Genomic DNA, 18,163 nt, shown 5'->3' with positions numbered 1-18,163 from the left:
ACTAGGCACCTCGGTTACTGGGGAGCCTGCGTGCCCTCCACCCATGGCACCTGCCTTAGCACGCCCCTGGCAATAAAATGCAATGTGATTGGCATATACCTAGGCATCAGATATCATGTCTTACTGCTTAAGTACCATGGAGGAAAGTTCTGGGAGATATAAAATAGGGAAAAAAATAATTTGAAGAGATTCTTGATCGGTAATGATGTCACAGATGTTCTTGGAAATATAGTGGTAAAGCACAGGCTATATACCAAAATTCTTACATTGTAACCATAATATTCTTACATTAGCAGGGCTCTCTTAATCTTTTGTAACTTTCTTCAATGATTTCAGTCGATTGCACGCTACATATAAGAGAGCTACGATTTTAATATGTAACCAAGAGTCATTTTAATGCTTTATTTAGATTATTCCAGCATGCTACGGGCAAAGTTAGATGCAAACTCTGTATTAAATAAATTAAAAAAAGAAACACATCCTTAATAAAGCGTCACATCCATCATCACTAATATATATATATATATTTTTTTTAATCACAGTGAGGGTCAAATGCAAGCAATGGCTAATGGAGTGCATACGATGGCTTAAGTGTCCCTTTAAAATGGGGACTAGTCCCCCTTTTATGTCACAGCTCATAAATCATTGCCAGTGTGTAATTAAATTATACATAACTTTCCATGATCAGAAACTTTTGGGTAATTTCTCATTGAGGTGTCCATATTACATAGGAAGGGAAGGCAAGCAATACACAAGGACAAGACTATCCTTGTCCATCACACATTCCTGGTACTGGAATACTAAATCATCTTAAATCTCCCAAGCAGATTGCTTTATGTACCATTACAGTAACTAATTATCTTACTAAAATTCATTCTCTCCAACGTGTGTTCTGCCAGTTCTCCCACCTGTGTTGCTGTAATGTGCATGCGTGTAACTGTTACGGCTCATGTGCCGTAGCCATCCAGCTGAAAATCTTAATTCTTTCAAAGAAGGTGTGATAAGTCTACCCTAATGGATATAATTTATGAACTTCATTGCAAGGAACAATACAAGATTGTGCTTAATGTCCCGCCAGCCTTCATGTGCATATGATAGCTTAGAGGTCCCTTTAAATTATTGTGGTATTCCCCTCTGCAGAATCCACCCCATCTGCAAAAAACAGTACATTTGGAATATATATGTATATATATATATATATATATATATATATATATATATATGGAAAATTATTTTCCCAATAGTGAATGGAAGGGTTGTCAACATTAAGAAAATGGATAAAACATAACATAAGGGGTTAATATGAGTATGTTAACAGGTTGTCCTTAAACCCATTGACAATGCATTGTGAGCCTGTACATGTATGAGCTTTGCCGTCAAGGGGTTAATAAAGTCCAAAATACGTTGAATAAAATGTTCTTCACACGACACCCCTGTTCACTAACAGGGGTTAATAACACAGAACTGTGTATGTCACCCCAGGCTGCGAACAGATGGGAACATTAAGCCAATATCCAGTCTCGTTTCATTACATTTACTCTGTTTGTTAATCGATTCTAATTTGACCATCGGGATCATTTAAAAAAAGAAAATAAAAAAAAAGCAAAACAAAAAACAAAACATATATAAATACAAGTAGTCTACTTCCCAAGCTGTTGGCTACTCCTTCCACGGACACAACACAGCCATCGCTCCAGGGCAAATACAATTTCATCTAATTGAATTTGCTTTGCGATAATAGTGTGCCGACTGCGCTGGGAAGTTATGACTGTGAGCCTCCAGTGAAGAGGAGGAGAAATAAGGTGCAGTGATACATATTTCAGAAAGAATCTAGCGACTTCTCAACCTTTATGATAGGTTCCTTATTCTCACTTTAATGTGAAAAATCGAAAAGCCATAGTGAGCTTGTTTTCATAATATCCACTTTTAATATATGCCATTCAGTTTATTTCTAAGCAATGGTGATACAATGATAAGACTAATTCAACTGGGTCATTGGATGAGGCAGGACAAAGATTGGGCACTGTTTGGCCGCACTTGTCTTTGTTGACTAATAGAGCACTGCCTCAAATGTATTAAATGCCAGTCAAGCAATGCAGAGAACAGTATGGCGTTTCAGATCATGACACTTTATCCGTCAGTGATAAGTAATTTATTCTCAGTATTAGCAGGCTTTACGGTATCGTTTAACCCCTGCAGTTGTTCTGGTGTGGTTTGTCTTTATTTAACCCCTTAAAGACAACGGGTTGTCCTCAAACCCATTAATGACAATGCATTGTGTGTACAGGCTTTGTCGTGAAGGGGTTAAATGTCATTGCCCATTCACCAAGCTGCATTTACTTATAAACCCCACCCTTTAAATGCTTTCTCACTCACTGTGTATATTAGATATACATGAACACAGCATAAATCCATAGTGTTTCAAATATCAGCACTCGTTGCTTGCTACATCTCATGTGGATGACTGAAACAATGAATTGCAAAGAATCAGCATCCGCTGGTGAACAGTCATCCTAGATCTCCAAGCTAATCACCCTTCTGACTTCTTAATTTTATCGCTTAAAGAAGAGCAATCACTGCAGGCTGACATTAAAATTAACTATTTATGCATCGAAAGTTCATGTTGTATATAAGGCAACTACAAGACTAGCAGTTTAAAACAGTGTGTATTCATTTATCAAGCTATTTAGAAAAAAAAATAGTAAAATATACAATTAGTTGTCTACATTGGATGCAGGGTCCCCCCAAACCCCTCCACGACATGGCTGAAGAACGGCACTTCTACATTACAATAATTCATTACGATAAAGGAAAATGTAAGTACTGCTTGGTACTACATGTTACAAGCGAAACACAAACCAATAGATAAAGGAAAAGGCCCTCCTTAATGACTGTTTTTAATAAAATATTACCAGATTGAGCTTCCACTCTCTTCTCTGATACACAAGATAGCTCGACATCTTTCCAGATATCTTAAATCAGATGTTGCAAATAGTAACAATATTTGTAACAATACACTGTGACCTCAGATGACACGGTGCAGAATATATACTGAGCGTAAATTTTCTAGCACTTAAATGCCCAATGTCTGCTGATGACTATTTTGTATTCTATGTGCCAAGCCCCTCTCACACATTCATCCCAGCAAGTCTAGCATATGCAAGGTTCTTGAGTCGACTACTCATAGTTCAAAGAAAATAAGTAAAAACACAATAGTGGCTTATAGATGTTTATTGCTTTTATTGACAGTTGCCAACCCTGGAAAATCACAGCGGTTACCTGCAGCCACTGCGGAGGCATTAGCACCCATTCTTAGATCTTCAACCAGCCCTCGTGCTACAGGCCATGGGAGACGTTAGTAATGGGAGAAGGGAGTTGGTCACAAACAGAAAAGACAGAGGAATAAGGTAATGAGGAGAATAAAAAAAAGAAGAAATCTAAAAATATCATGGCTGTACAAGCATGGAAAGAATGTTAGAAAGTAAAAATCTGTTTGTTACAACTATCCACTATCTATGTCTTTAGCGCTTCTCAAATCCTGGCATGGGGAACGCACGAGCAAACGCCTCCACACGCTGACGGAGATTTACAATTCGCTCTACGGTATCTTGGTCCTCAAGAAGAAAGTTCTTAAAGTCTTGAAGCTTTTCTGGTATAACAAATAGAAAAGAAAACTATTTTAACATGGTCATGTTTCACCGAAAGGAAATATGATTTCACCAAACGTAAAACTTTTTTTAAATTACCAATTAAATAAAATACAGTCACTAAAAGTCCTACTTACTCGTCTTGCTCTTTACATCTAGTCCAATCTGGATTCCTTCATCAATGAAATCTACAACCTTTGCAAAGTCAGCTTCTTTGAAACAGCGTGATGTTAATGCAGGGGCACCTATGAGATAAAAGTAAATCACTTTGATGACAACTTTGCCATGAAAGTCTTCTGCTGCCTGGTCTGAAACAAAGCTTGGTGGTGTTAACAGACCTAAATTCATGTTTATAACAGAATCCATTTCTTTCATGTAAACTTGGGAGAGCTGTATGACAAGAAGAAACATTGCTATAGGTTGGTGCAACTCATTAACTTAGTTTAAGAAGAAGAAAAGAACAATCAAGTTTGAGCCAAAGAGAGCAGTTATAAGATATTTCCAATACACAGTAGGTGTATACTATAAAAATACTGGCATTCTAATCTGAACACAAAGATTGGCATATCCTACATTTGCAGCTTTCATGTGTGAGGCCATCGTATCATTTGTAAGTGGCGATTATTACAATTTCAGCCTTCTACATTGTAACGCTAAGGTACACTTCTAAAACTGGAGCCAACTGGAGACTTAGCATGGTACATGAGTTTTGGAGCAATAGTCAGAAGACATGACATATAGAGGCTGTATTACGCCAGATGACTAAAGGCAAACTGATCTGGTTCAAAACATACAAAGTGCAGGGGACCTACCCAGCCTCAGTCCTCCAGGAGTCACGGCACTCTTGTCACCAGGGCACGTGTTCTTGTTGGCGGTTATCGATACAAGCTCCAGCACCCTCTCTGCTCTTGCTCCATCAATTCCCTTTGGTCTCAGATCTACCAAAACTAGATGGTTGTCCGTCCCCCCTGAAAGGACAAAATAGTAGTTGTGCAGTTCTTTAGAGTGGAACTTTGGGAACAACAAGTAAAGCATAGCAGTTTACAAACAGTTAACACTTTGCCATGACACAAAAGGGTCTGCTTTTAACAATAGATCTGTCATACAGGTGTCTGGATTTACCAATTAAAACCTTTAAACTGTGATATTAAAATGTCTTGCAAGTCAAGATATTCATGCACCTTTTTTAGTAGATTAGGTGTACCTAACTCTAAAACAAAAGTACCCAGGTTGCCAAAGGACCCAAGATATTTATTCAAGATTCATTTAAGGTGAAAATGTATCTAATCAGCCCACCCAGTGCACAAGCCCCATTACCAATATAGGGAGAATAAAATTATATTTTTTATTAAATATGAAGAAATAGTTTAGGTGTGAATATTTACTAGTAAAACCTAGTTTGTGAAATATGTTTGGGTTCTTGTACCTTTAAAGTATTAACTTTTATTATGTCAGTAAAATAGGAAGGTGATTAGAGAAATGCCATTGTGATAATGAGATAAAATTTACATTAACATCTCTCGTAAGTTTTTTATTTTGCTGTTTGTTTTCAAATCTGATCAAAAAATAAATCGTCCAACTAATAGTTTATGGAAATAATAGTTAGTTGCAGCCCTATGTAGTCCTTTTTTCAGTGACTTCATTAATTACCTAATGGTCAGTATGTAATCGTTGTCGTATTGCATCAGAGTAATGCTAAAAAGCATGGAAGTATGTCAAGATACACATAAAAAGTTCATAAAAATGCCGATTAGTGCAGTACCTGACACCAAGGTGTAACCCTTCTTTAGCAGTGATGCAGCCATAGACTTGGCATTCTTCAGGACTTGTGTGGCGTACTCGCGGAACATCGGTGAGCTGGCCTATGGGCACATAAAATACACAAAACGTCAGAAAATAGCTTTCTCGTGCAGACAAACAAGATACCTTTTCATAAACCTATACTGTACTGAATTATAACCAACAATAACAAGCAATCGGTGGGCAGGATATAATCACGTATGGATTCACTACTTGGTAGCAGACACAGCTCCTAGCGTTTAGTAGGGAATTAACCAAAACACACAACCTAGTTGCTGTCTAGGACTTTTGCAACATGGAACCTCTCCTGTCAAAGCAAGGAATTTCAATAATAATAATAATAAAAAAGAGGCTGTGAACCTGCTATGGTATGACAGTGTCCTGTACATCAATGTTTTTGACCCAATGACAACCTTGCAATACAATGTTGTTTGAAAGCTGCATGATGTGTGGAGACTTATTTGCAGTTCAATTAATTTTTTTGAACACATTCTTAATGGAAAAACAAACAATAAAATACAAAAAGGGAAGCACGCCATAAACAGCATATACATTCCGTCACACTGTATAAGTACTCCAATTCTGGCAAGTTCTATCGAGTACTAATATGGCTGTATTGCTTACCATGGGGCTGAACCAGTGGGACTTAGCACCATTAATGAGGCTCCTGTGTGGTAAGGGGTACTTAACCCCGAGGTCTTGTCAAACCTCCAAAACATACGAGATGTAAAAAAGGGAAGAACACCCTAAAAGGCATATCAATTCAAATCGTGGGCTGCTGCTAAAATGAACAAGGTGTACATTCAACAAAGCAATGAACCAATGCACACCCAGCAAATACCATCACTAGGTTTTATATAGTGTCAGTGGAGAACAGGCAACCTTGGCAAGCAGTAAATATCCAGCATCTGGGGGATCAAGTTAATAACCAGCAAAAATTTTACGGTCCCGTGTTTAAAGCTGGCAAACACCTTAATGGCTCTGAATGGGTCAGTCACATACAGCGTATAAAACATGTCAAAGCATCTGCAGTATGCAGTAACATTTTTCTGTCTATAGGCAGTAGTTTGTATTTTCACAGGATGTGCTTGTTTTTTTTTTTCCTGCAGAATCAAAGAACATTGACAATTTGATTAACAGCATTTCTTAAAAGAACCACGCGCTCTGTGGTTATCAGCCAGCAGGTGTTCCATAAAGAGCTATAATGCCATTGAACAAAAGTTTTATAGAAGATTACAGTGTGCCTGCAATGTAAAGTAATACTATAGTATTGAGCATAATGACAGGCACAGGAACCACAAAGCTGCACATCTTAAGCCTTCAGAGACAGGTATTACTATTGTTGTCTAATAAGTAAAAGAGTATGTATAATCTAGCATATGTGGGCACTTGAAAAAGAAAGCATGTGGGGAAACGACAGATTTAACAGACATGAAGCAATTGTCAAATCAAATATCCACCTGATTAAACATGTGCTCTTCTGCCACTAAGAGTCAAGTAGCACACTATAGTTACCGACCAAAAGACCATCCTGAAATTCTTGGAGTTTTAGACACTCCTGAACATCTATTATTTATTGTTTTATATAGCGGCATCAAATTCCATAACGCTGTGCACTGGGTAGACAGGACATAAGTAGTATATAACATAACAAATTGACTTACAGAAACAACAGGTGAGGAGGGCCCTGCCCAAAACAAGTTTACAGTCTAGAGGGATTTAGGGTGTATTACACAATAGGTAAAAGTGCCGTTGTTAGGGATGGAGCAGCCAGACTAGTATACGTATTGCAGGAGAGGGACTAGGAAAGGGGAGCTAGAAGAACGTGGTAGGGCGTTAATGTGCTATGTTGTAAGCGTCCTTAAAAAAGTGGGTGTCGAGGGATTTCTTGAAGGAACAAAAGGTAGGAGGAAGATGGATGGGCTGTGGGAGGGCATTCCAGAGGATAGGGGCAGCCCTTGAGAAATCTTGTAAGCGGGCATGAGAGCTAGAAATCAGAGGAGAGGATAGAAGGAGATCATTGGATGAGCGGAGAGATCGGTTAGGAGTGTATTTAGAGATGAGTGAGGAGATGTAGGGAGGGGAACCGCTGTGAAGGGCTTTGAAAGTAAGAGTCAGGATTTTGAAAAGAATCCTGAAGCACACAGGCAGCCAGCGAAGAGACTGACAGAGGGGAGAAACGTTAGTAAAGCCATGCGAGAGGAAGATAAGTCTGGCAGCAGCATTCATAGTGGATTGTAGAGGGGTGAGATGGCTAAGAGGGAGACCGGCTACGACAGAGTTACAGTGATCAAGGCGGGAGATAATAAGGGCACGGACAAGAGTCTTAGTGGCATGCTGTGTTAGGAAGGGACAAATGCGGGCTATGTTTTTAAGATGAAGTCGGCAGTTTTTAGAGACAGAATGTGGGGGGTGAACAAAAAGGGTGACACCAAGATGGCGAGCATGAGGGGACGGGCAGATGATAGGACCATTAGCATTGAGGGAAATTGATGAGCATTGGAGGAAGGGAAGATGAGGAGTTCGGTTTTGGAGAGATTGAGTATTAGGAAACGTGGAGACATCCAGGTAGAGACAGAGGCGAGAAAGCTACACAGAGGGAGAGAGATCAGGAGAGGATAGATAGATGTGGGTGTCATCAGCATATAGGTGGTATTGTAAACCAAAGGATGAGATTAGTTTGCCAAGTGAGGAAGTGTAAAGAGAGAACAGAAGGGGTCCTAGAACTGAGCCTTGGGGTAACCCAACTGAGAAAGGAGGAGAAGTGTTAGTGGAGACAGACGCTGAAGGTTTGAAGGAGAAGAGGGTGGTCCACAGTGTCGAAAGCAGCAGAAAGGTCCAGTAGGATTAGCATTTAAGTAGGTCATTTGTAACTTTAGTAAGGGCGGTCTCAGTAGAGTGTCAAGGGCAAAAACCAGATTGAAGAGGGTCAAGTAGGTAGTTGGAATCAGGAAACTTAGTAAATTGGGTATGAACAATAATTTCAAGAAACTTGGAGGCAAGATGAAGTAGAGAGATTAGACTGTAATTGGACAGATCAGTCATGTCAAGGGAGGGCTTTTTCAAGATTGGAGTAATGGTAGTATGCTTGAAGGATGATGGGACAGATCCAGTAGTAAGGGAGAGGTTGAAGATGTGAGCTAGAGTAGGAACAAAAGTAGATGAAAGACTGGGTGAGATGGGAAGGAATCGGGTCAAGGGGGGGCATGTGGTTGGACAAGAGGAAAGAAGAAGAGCATCTAACTCCTCTTCAGTGACAGAGAATTGATTAAATGTAGTGAAGGGAGAAGAGGTCAGTGGGTAGGAGGGCACATAGTCAGACGGAGGGTGAGGGCAGGGTTGTGACTGTGCAGATATGTCATATCTGATAGATTTGATTTTATTATTGAAAGTTAGTGGAAGGGTTAGTAGGGATAGGTTGAAGAAGGAAATTGCCAACGTCATAGGTGTCGGGTTAAAGTCGTGTGCCAGGGTTGGAAATGTGAACGTCGTGAAGAGAAAGTACTAACTGGGGCTACATCCTCAAGAGCAGATGCGAGAGTGGAGTTATAGAGAGAGGTAGCGTTGTTAGGGCACGGCATGTCTCAAATGATGTCCAGAGATGATTACTTTTCATTCAGGGGCCTGTGTCCTGCCTTTGGATTCATTAACTCTCCAAGGAATTTAGATATCATTTATTGTTTAATATAACGCCATCACGTTCTGCAACTTTGTACAACAGGTAAACAGAAGATATGAGTTTAAGCATGTAAGCAGGGTCCTCTTTACCTAATGAATTGATTTGTATTAGTTCTTTCAGTTCCAGTTCTGTCATACCCTTTGAATATATGTATTGTAAGTAGAGCATTCTGCAAGTTGTTGGCGATAACAACAAGAACAAATTAGCGCATAACAATTTGACTTACAGAAACAAGAGGCAAGGAGGGCCCTGCTCAACGAGCTTACAATATAGAAGGATATGTTGCAAAACATTAGCAGGTACACTGTATTAAGTAAGAAATACTTTGTTTTTGTAACGTCACTAGGATAAATACTATATTGAACGTCGCTAACTAATCCTTACGCTGAAAACCATGGTTACTGACTTGCAATCTGGTGTCTGCCTTGTCCAACTCATAATCCAACCCAATATGAGCAGTAGTGTCAAAGGTTTTCTTAAAGTTGTCGCATTCTCCACCCAACAACAAGAATAGCTTTTTTAGGTACTTAAATATGCACTATTTAGCAATAAAATTAAATTACCTTTAGAAGATAACATTGCCCCTTCAAAGTCAAGTTTTTACACCACTTCTACCTCTCTCTGATGCAGCCAGTCAGTGGCAAGCAGTTGCTCCAGTTGAAATTAATGCGAGAGCTTTTTGCGCATGGGGTTTTAGACCCCTTGGAACTCTCTAGTAAGCAGCTCCTGGCACGCGATGGTGGTGAACAAAGATTTTATGGCTGGAGGGTTTTTTTGTAAACCGAGTGATCTTAGTAAATTGATATGTCATAGATATGTTGTCATTACCTGTTTTAAAGCTACAGCCACTGCCGCAATTGCATGATTGTGAGGCCCTCCCTGAATGGAAGGGAAAACGGCAAAGTTTATTTTATCTTCAAAGTTGTAATGAATCTCTTTTCCAGTCTTATTGTCCACAGATTTCAAGCCTTTTCTGAAAAATATGAGCCCAGACCTACAAAGAAAAAGCAGGGAAGAAGGTTATAAAAATATATACAAGCCAACCTACTGATCAAATGCTGCAGGGCCCATAACATTTTGTTACCCTAAATAACTAATATGAATATCAGCCCTATCGTTTTTATATCACAATTAAGGCACTGATGATTTTGTAAGGACCTATGAAGAAACAACTCTTTAAGAGCATATAACATTATGGGACTCCAACAGGAATTAGCGTTCCAGAAGAAGTCACCTGAGAGAATTAACTCTTTCTATTGAAAATCCATTAGAATCTCTAGAATGGAAAGGGTAAATAAGAGCACAGGATGCAGCTTTCCAAAACCCGCTGCTCAGTTTCACACAGCTTCTTGCTTCACGCACCCCCAAGTCGTGAAACCAAGAGAAGCACAAATAGGTGCAAAGAAAAAAGCTCCGGAGATCAGGAAAACCAAGGGAGGTGTGTGAAGAGACAAACGTGTGCCGGTACCAGTTTGTTAATTGGTTTGAATGAAAGGTGAGGAGGATGAAATGTTGGAAGTATTCCCACAGCCTAATGAGGACCATATCACAATTATGCCAGATAGATCACCTAGCATCCACATGCAAATGGTCCATTACAAAAGTACACAAAATCTTGCTGTTACATAAAAAAGCTAAAGATTAACAAGTATTCCAGCACGATAAACCCTGGCGCTCTCCTTTCAAAGGCTAAAGTCCTCACAGTGTCATGGAGACTCCATAAATACAAGAAAATCTCTACAGGATAGATTTATTGCATGCTCCTGGGTAACGCAAAGAAATAGGCAAGCTTCACATTCTTAATTTTAATTTTTTTGTACCATTCATGACCAAGGTGGTTTTAAAGTTTCTACAGCAGGGCTTGACAAATTTGTTGTGAATCTAGGCGCCAGCTAAAAAAGTTAGGAGCCAGGATTTTTTTTTTAAACTAACAGTTGGTTAGGAGCGATCTGATCATCATCAGCCCACTTACTAAACTCACAGCATTTGACCTGGAAGCACCCTGGACTTTCAGGTCAGTGCTGTTTTTTTTTTTTTAATTATTTTTTTGAGATATATATATATATTTTAACACTTTCAATGCTGATGTTCCATTGGAGCACAGCATTGACTGATATTTAGTCCCCACAAGCTTGTGGGGACAAATGTTAACCCCTGCAATGCCACGAATGTGTTATAGACAATTGTGGAATTGAAGGGGTTAACGCTGCACTGTCGCTCTCATGGAGCGATCAGGCAGCAGGAGGGTGTTGGGGCTGGTCTCCACACTCATGTGGAGACCAAAGAACCCTCTCCCCCTGTCACTGAAGCTGCCTCTGGCAGCTGGGAAGCAATTGCTGGTCTATAGACCAGCCATTGCAGGGGGGAGTCTCTGATGACTGCTGTAGGCTTCCATGCCTACAGGAATCATCAAAGGGCTTGTGGGGGCTCGTTTTTGCTGTTGCTGGTCTGCCTGGACTTTCATTCATACTGTGCAAATCAAATGGGGTCAATTAACATTATCGAAGGACTTTTTTGCATCTAAACAAAGTAAAACATCCGAGGGGGCAGATCCCTGCTGTATAACTAATATTGCTGCCAGAGCCATACTCACTCCCACAATTGATTGTCCTCTCAACCCAGTTGATGAGGCTTTAGTAACTGGTTAATCTTGGTTGAAATCTTAATATATTTATTCAATAAATTGACCCATATGGATTTCCCCTTGTTTTGGCATGATAATTGTTTAAGATTTTAATGGTACACCCCAGCAAAGCAGCATAATATAGCTGAGTAAAAGTTGTAGGAAAACATCTTATAGTATTCTGCAGAATATCTATCTACCTCCGGGGCTTTCCCATTGCCCAGTGAAGCAATCACTTTGTGCTCTGTTACAGAAGCATTTAGTATGTCTACTCTGATCATTGGTGGTTTTTTACCCCCCCCCCCATCTCAATAGATGGAATTCATTAACATTCTAGACGAAGGCTAACTAGAACATGTAAATTGCAGTCCATTCACTCAATTGCATATTCTCTTTGGAAGAATTTGGCATTTCATTCATGTTAAACCAGTGGATACCAAGGTTACCACCCGAGCAACGGAGTGTAACTTCAGAAGGAAGGCAACAGAAAATAAGAGTATGCCTTTCAGCATCCATTTAGTAAGAAGTATTTTAAATGTTAGAACTGTACACAGCCAGTAATATGGAATTTCTGTCTTAACACTTCCATTGGCTTCCACCAGGTTTTCAAAATTAGAATACTATTAATAACGAACAGTTTAGGGTAACACAAACCAAGTTCTCAAACAGTACAAAAACACATACAAAACAAACTGAAGATTGTACCCATACATAGTACGACAAAGGACAGGAATCAGTGCGAATATACTTTTCATTAATAACCACCGCAAACACCAGACTTTATATATAAATTCTGAGCCAGCTAGCAAGGTTAGATGTTTTATGAGAAACACCATAAGAGGCAGAATTGTGTGCTGTTGATACATACAAATTTCAACGAGTAGACGGACAGCAATGATCAAGGCTATGGCAGGGAGGGAATCCACTGCTTTCCTGGCTCCCCAGACCATCAAAATTATGACAGAATCAGCAACTGTTGCAGTTTTTCAGCATTCTTTTATCACGTATAAGCAAGGTCATCAACTTTTTTCCCCGGAGAACTACGGGTAGCTCTTGGTACAAGGAATCAGATGGAATAATAAGATAGTTTTCAGAAAGAGACCAAACAAATACAAATAAAACCTGGAAAGATAGAAAAGTCACATTTAAAATGTATTACCTGGCTCCTCTTAAGGTTTTGTGTGTTGTTGTTGTGACGACATCTGCATGATCAAAAGGAGATGGAATGACCCCAGCTGCTACGAGGCCACTGATGTGAGCCATGTCTGCCAAAAGTATAGCCTTTACGTCCTCACAAACCTTAAGATAAACAGAGAGATTTGCTGTATTATACAGAGAAAAGAACTGTTGATTTGAGTGATCTAGAGATGAATCTAGAGTGATCCAGAGATTCATAACTCCAGTCCTTGAGGGTCAAACATTGACCACCATTTTATATATAACAGCTTGAGCATCTCGGTAATTTTATGAAACCGTGCTTTCAGGCAAGAGAATCTCCAGCCTCCGTGTACCCATAAGGACTGAAGTTGTGCACCTTTGATCTAGAGAGGTCAGTGTACAAAGCAGCACTCCTGTGAGCCCAGCATTTTCTCAGGTGAAGCCGTAGCCAAAAAGCGTACAATAACTAATAACCTCAAATTCCACCGCAGATGCCCACGGTACCTAAACAAGACATTTTCGCATTTTCTGAATTTCTAAAAGAACTGTGAATCATCATTTTAACAAATGTTCCCATTTACTATTTTAGCGTACAGATCAATTATACTTTCATGCCTCTGCTGTAAATTTAGCCCTAACTCGGCCTCTGGAGGAAAGTTGATCTTGCAGGTCCTAGGAAGGGATTGTGCAAAGTGTTCCCTACTCCAACTCAAGAGACTTTTGTGCTCAGACTAGCAACAGCTCTTAAAATAGATAAACTTTTTTTTCCGGCATTTTATGATTTATACCCAAAGGTCTCAAGAAAGCTGAAGACTAACCTAGCCAAGATGCTGCGCCGTCTGAACAGAATTTAAAACAACAACAGCTTACAAACCCAAAATCGACTCTCCCTGTTCCTCAACGCACCTGCCTACCATAGTAATGGACTCAAGTGGTCCTTACAGGTTGCAGAAAGAAATTTTAACCCAAAAACAAATACAATTCATCGGCATAGTAAAATTATAGGGATCTAAAATAGCTCTTTTGAACTACTCCAATTCTGTGGAACACATTGCCTGTATCTTTGGGAGCCATACAAAGAAAAAATAACAGCATGGACTAATATAGGCACTAACACTTGTATATTATAAGCATATGTACATGCCATATCTTGTTCTAAACAGAATTATACTAATTACTGAATATATATATTTTTATAAATTTTTTTTTTTTTAAATGGATGAAATTCATTTTTAAAAAGCATAAAATTTTCACAAATAACATACATTAAACTAGTTGTGAACAAAACCCATACATTTATATAAAGCACTATCCTACCCAACTTATTTTTTTTTATTATAGATTCATTTTTTTATTGGATGGTCGGCAAACGTTTTTATGCAAGTAGTCCACGTCTTGACTTTCCTGCAGTGTTGTAAGGACAGTTATTATGTTACCTTTTCCGAGTTAAAATTAAGGAGCTTTCACTTTCCAAAATATGTTCTGTATAGCAAATTGTGGCCTAGAGATGCCAAAGCAAGACATTCCTTACAATACAAAAATAAGGCCAAGTACATTGTTTTTACAAGACAGGAAGCTGGGGGAAGGCTTCAGAAGTTCAATCACTCCCTACGGAATCCAAGTTAAAATTTTTTGTACTAAGCAGACATCAGCATGCTAGAAATTAAACAAAAAATAAGCATAAAGATGTTTGAAAATCTGGTTAATAGGAATGAGGGATTTTAGGATTGACAGGAGAAAGGGGCCTGCCAAACACCTTTATGGCTGGCCAACGCCAAACACATAAGAATTTCCAACTCCTAAGTAAACCTAGCTGAACAGTAGAAATGGCTACAAATTAACATTGTCTGTAAATATCCCGTGAACATAGGGGAGATGGAAAGCGTACCTTCTTTATTCTGGAATAGTCAATCAGCCGTGCGTACGCACTTGTTCCTGCAATGATAAGCTTTGGCCGGAAAAGACGTGCCGTGACTTCCAACTGGTCATAGTCGATTAGCCCTGTTGCTTGCTTAATAAATAAAAAAATAATAAATTAATAAAGCATATGTTTAAAATAAGTATTAAAACAAAATTAATCCATGGGGGGCATTATATACAACCGGAGGACATTTTAGCAAGTTTTGGCATAATAAAGGTTTCGATATAAGACATGACATAGTATAGCATGTTTTAACATACGATACATAGCCATCACCTCAATAATGAAAACATGGAGAAATACATATATTCACACACAATATACGGCCAAAGGTATGTGGACACCTATGTGTGTGTAACCTTATCGGACATTAACATGAAGTGGACCTTTTTTGTGGCTATAACAGCATTTTGCAGTGTCTCTGTGGGAATTTACGGTCATTCGGTCAAGAGTGTTTGTGAAGTCAGGCACTGAAACCAGTGTTCCAATTCATCCCAAAAGTGTTCAATGGGGTTGGGGGTCAGCTCTCTGTGGAGGCCACACGAGTTCCTCCAGTCCAAACTCAAATTGAGTCTTTACGGACCTTGCATTGTGAACAGAGGCATAGTCATGCTGAAACAGAAAGGACTTTTCCCAAACTGGTCCCACAAAGTTGTAAGCATACAAATGTCTACAAATGTCGTAGTTTTAACATTACCCTTAACAGGAACTAAGGGGCCTAGCCTAGAGCATGAAAAACAGCCCATGCCAATATTCCTCCTCCACCAAGCCTAGATTTGTCCATCAGATGGCATGTTTTTCACCACCCCAGCCAATGCTTGGCATTGTGCATAGCGATCTTCAGCTGGCGTGCAGCTGCTCTGCCATGGAAACCCATTTCGTAGAACTTCCGACGCAAGATACTTGTGCGAATGTTGCTTCTAGAAGAAGTTTGTAGTTGGTGACATTACAGAGGACAGGCAGTTTTCACTTGCCATGCGCTTCAGTGCTTGATTGCCCCGCTTTGTGAATGTGGGTGGTCTACTGCTTCGTGGTGAGTGGTTACTCTCAGACCCTTCCACTTAACAACATTACAGTAGAAAGACCAGATACGTCACCAAACTTACTTGCTGAATTATTTATTGTTTTATATAGCGCCAACAAATTCTGTAGCGCTGCACAATGGGTGGACAGGACAAAACAAGTAGTATGTAACATGAATTGACTTACAGAGCCAACAGGTGAGGAGGGCCCTGCTCAAACAAGATCACAATCTAGACAATAGATGGCATACACTGACAGCCCCATGTTTAAAGTCACTGAGCTCTTCAGTACCACCTACTCTACTGCCTGTGTTTGCCTACCGATGTACCGCCTAACTTTGGTTGCCTACGTACTTTTATTTACCTGTTAGCAATGTGTGCGGCTGTAACACCTAAACTCAATATATAGGAGGGGAGACCTCATAGCTTTGATCACATAGCGTATACAAATGCACGTGCAAGGACAGGGTGCTTTGTTTTCCTATTATACTGAGAATATCATTGGGGAGAGAGAAAAAAAAAAAAGCATTTTCAGTTGCAACAGTCAAACTTTATAGCTCAGAACAAGGAAGTTTTTTCAGAGCAAAGCACTACAGGGGACCTGGATCCTCCTCTCTGACAGCCGGTGGACCTCCTCTTGGGGCTTCTAAGATGGAGCGCCGGCATCACATGACCTTCCGGTGCTCCACAATAGAAGCCCCAGCGGAAGTGACCACAGAGGTTGTCTGTGAGCATCCAGCAGCCTGTGAACGTTTGCGGGATGCGCACTTCCGCCAGGGCTTCTATGACAGGGCACCTGCGTGACATGACCTTCCGGTGCTCAGACATAGAAGCCCCGGCTAGCAGCAGGGGAGGTTGTCTGCGCGCATCGACCTCCACCGGCTGCCCCCACTCGACACCAGGGAGTCTGAAGCACGGGGGACAAGTGGCATATAAGGGGTATAAGGCATTTCTGGGGGGCAGATGAGCATAACTGGGGGCAGAGTTGCAAATAAAAGGAAATTTAAAAAAAAAATGAATCATAGTTTTTATTAAATATGAAAAAATAGTTTACATGTGAATATTTACTAGTAAAACTTTTTTCCTATAGAGTAGTCTTATATTCAGGTTTTTTTTGCTAAATATTCAAATTTTGGGGGGTCGTCTTATAATTTAGCAAATACGGTAGTTATCCGCGCAAACTTGCCAGTTTTATGAGCTTGCAACCTTTACCGCATCATAAAAGCTACACAAAAAAAAAAAAAAAAAAGTTATCCGCTTTTGAAGGGACATTCACACACGGACATAGCCAGGCAAGTACATGTTTAACCTCATGTTTAAACAAGAAAAAACATGAAAAAAATTACATAAAACTGAAAAGGTATGGCTCTCAGCTGGGATCGAGAAAGTTTATTGGAACAAAATACATGGATTTATTTGGATTGGTTCGTAATTCTAATAATGTATTTCTGAAGTGCACCATTGTTCACAGCTTAGACGTTCTTCCTAGCGATTGCCGGATACCTGCACAGCAATAACATGGGCCAGGCAGTATTAAACAGTTAAATGCAACATACTACTGTATACGGAGCCTGGCAGATAATTACAGTAGGACGTCACTTAATACACAAAACAAAAAGCTGATGGCTGAGGGTTTTCTGAGTTGTAATGCAGCAGACGGAAGTGTACAGGTTTGTCCGTGTTCTAATTAGCTTGTAAACATATCAATTCCGAGGACAAATCAAGCGATTGTTTGCAAATACCGTCATCTGCATTTCTTTCTTGGTTAGCGCAAGCTTGACAGAGTAATCGAGTAAGACATGTACAGATGCAGTCTTTTAACGAAAGCACCAGCCAGACCGTGTACATGCGGAGGAGCAGCCAACTCTGAATGTAAATCAGAAGCAGCACACCCTGCGGGGACCTACAAATGTCACGATGGATGAGCATCATAGGAGTTGTAAATATACAGCCACTAGAGGTACCAGTTGGGTGTTTTTGAGAAGTCTGAAGAACACACATTCATTACCGAATGAAGCAAGCAAGCATACTTTAAAGCAGATCACTGTTATACACTACAATATATTACTTTTTTTTGTTTTAAATAATAGTGAAGATAGGCACCATTAAAACTAAGTGTCCATAAATATAAAAAAGGGTATCTCTATTCATTTGCCATTGCCTTTATTCCTGCTTTATTGCATTGTGAATGTGTGTTTACTTTGTTTTATCATTTTAGGCTATGCGTACGGTTCTACTGTTTTTATTGAACATGATATTGTTTCACCTGACTGTACTCATATCTATCCAGGCTTTATTACTTGCCTCTATTAT

General features: G+C 39.7%; 1 protein-coding gene across 1 annotated transcript in view; it reads right to left on the bottom strand.

Moving 5' to 3' along the window:
- Window positions 1-3,216: 3,216 nt before the first annotated feature.
- SHMT2 (serine hydroxymethyltransferase 2) overlaps window positions 3,217-18,163 on the bottom strand; it is a 29,097-nt gene continuing 14,150 nt past the window's right edge. The window contains exons 6-12 of the mRNA XM_053455719.1: window positions 14,796-14,918; window positions 12,909-13,048; window positions 9,955-10,120; window positions 5,410-5,509; window positions 4,460-4,615; window positions 3,785-3,892; window positions 3,217-3,649 (exon numbers count right to left, since the gene is read on the bottom strand). Of these exons, the coding sequence (XP_053311694.1) occupies window positions 3,522-3,649; window positions 3,785-3,892; window positions 4,460-4,615; window positions 5,410-5,509; window positions 9,955-10,120; window positions 12,909-13,048; window positions 14,796-14,918 (921 nt within the window). The 3' untranslated portion in view covers window positions 3,217-3,521. The remainder of the gene's footprint in view (window positions 3,650-3,784; window positions 3,893-4,459; window positions 4,616-5,409; window positions 5,510-9,954; window positions 10,121-12,908; window positions 13,049-14,795; window positions 14,919-18,163) is intronic.

This window comes from Spea bombifrons, chromosome 2 (assembly GCF_027358695.1).
Source record: "Spea bombifrons isolate aSpeBom1 chromosome 2, aSpeBom1.2.pri, whole genome shotgun sequence".
Taxonomy (NCBI): Eukaryota; Metazoa; Chordata; class Amphibia; order Anura; family Pelobatidae; genus Spea; species Spea bombifrons.
The sequence above is the reverse complement of the archived record's forward strand: the minus strand, read 5'-3'. Positions and strand labels throughout refer to the sequence as shown.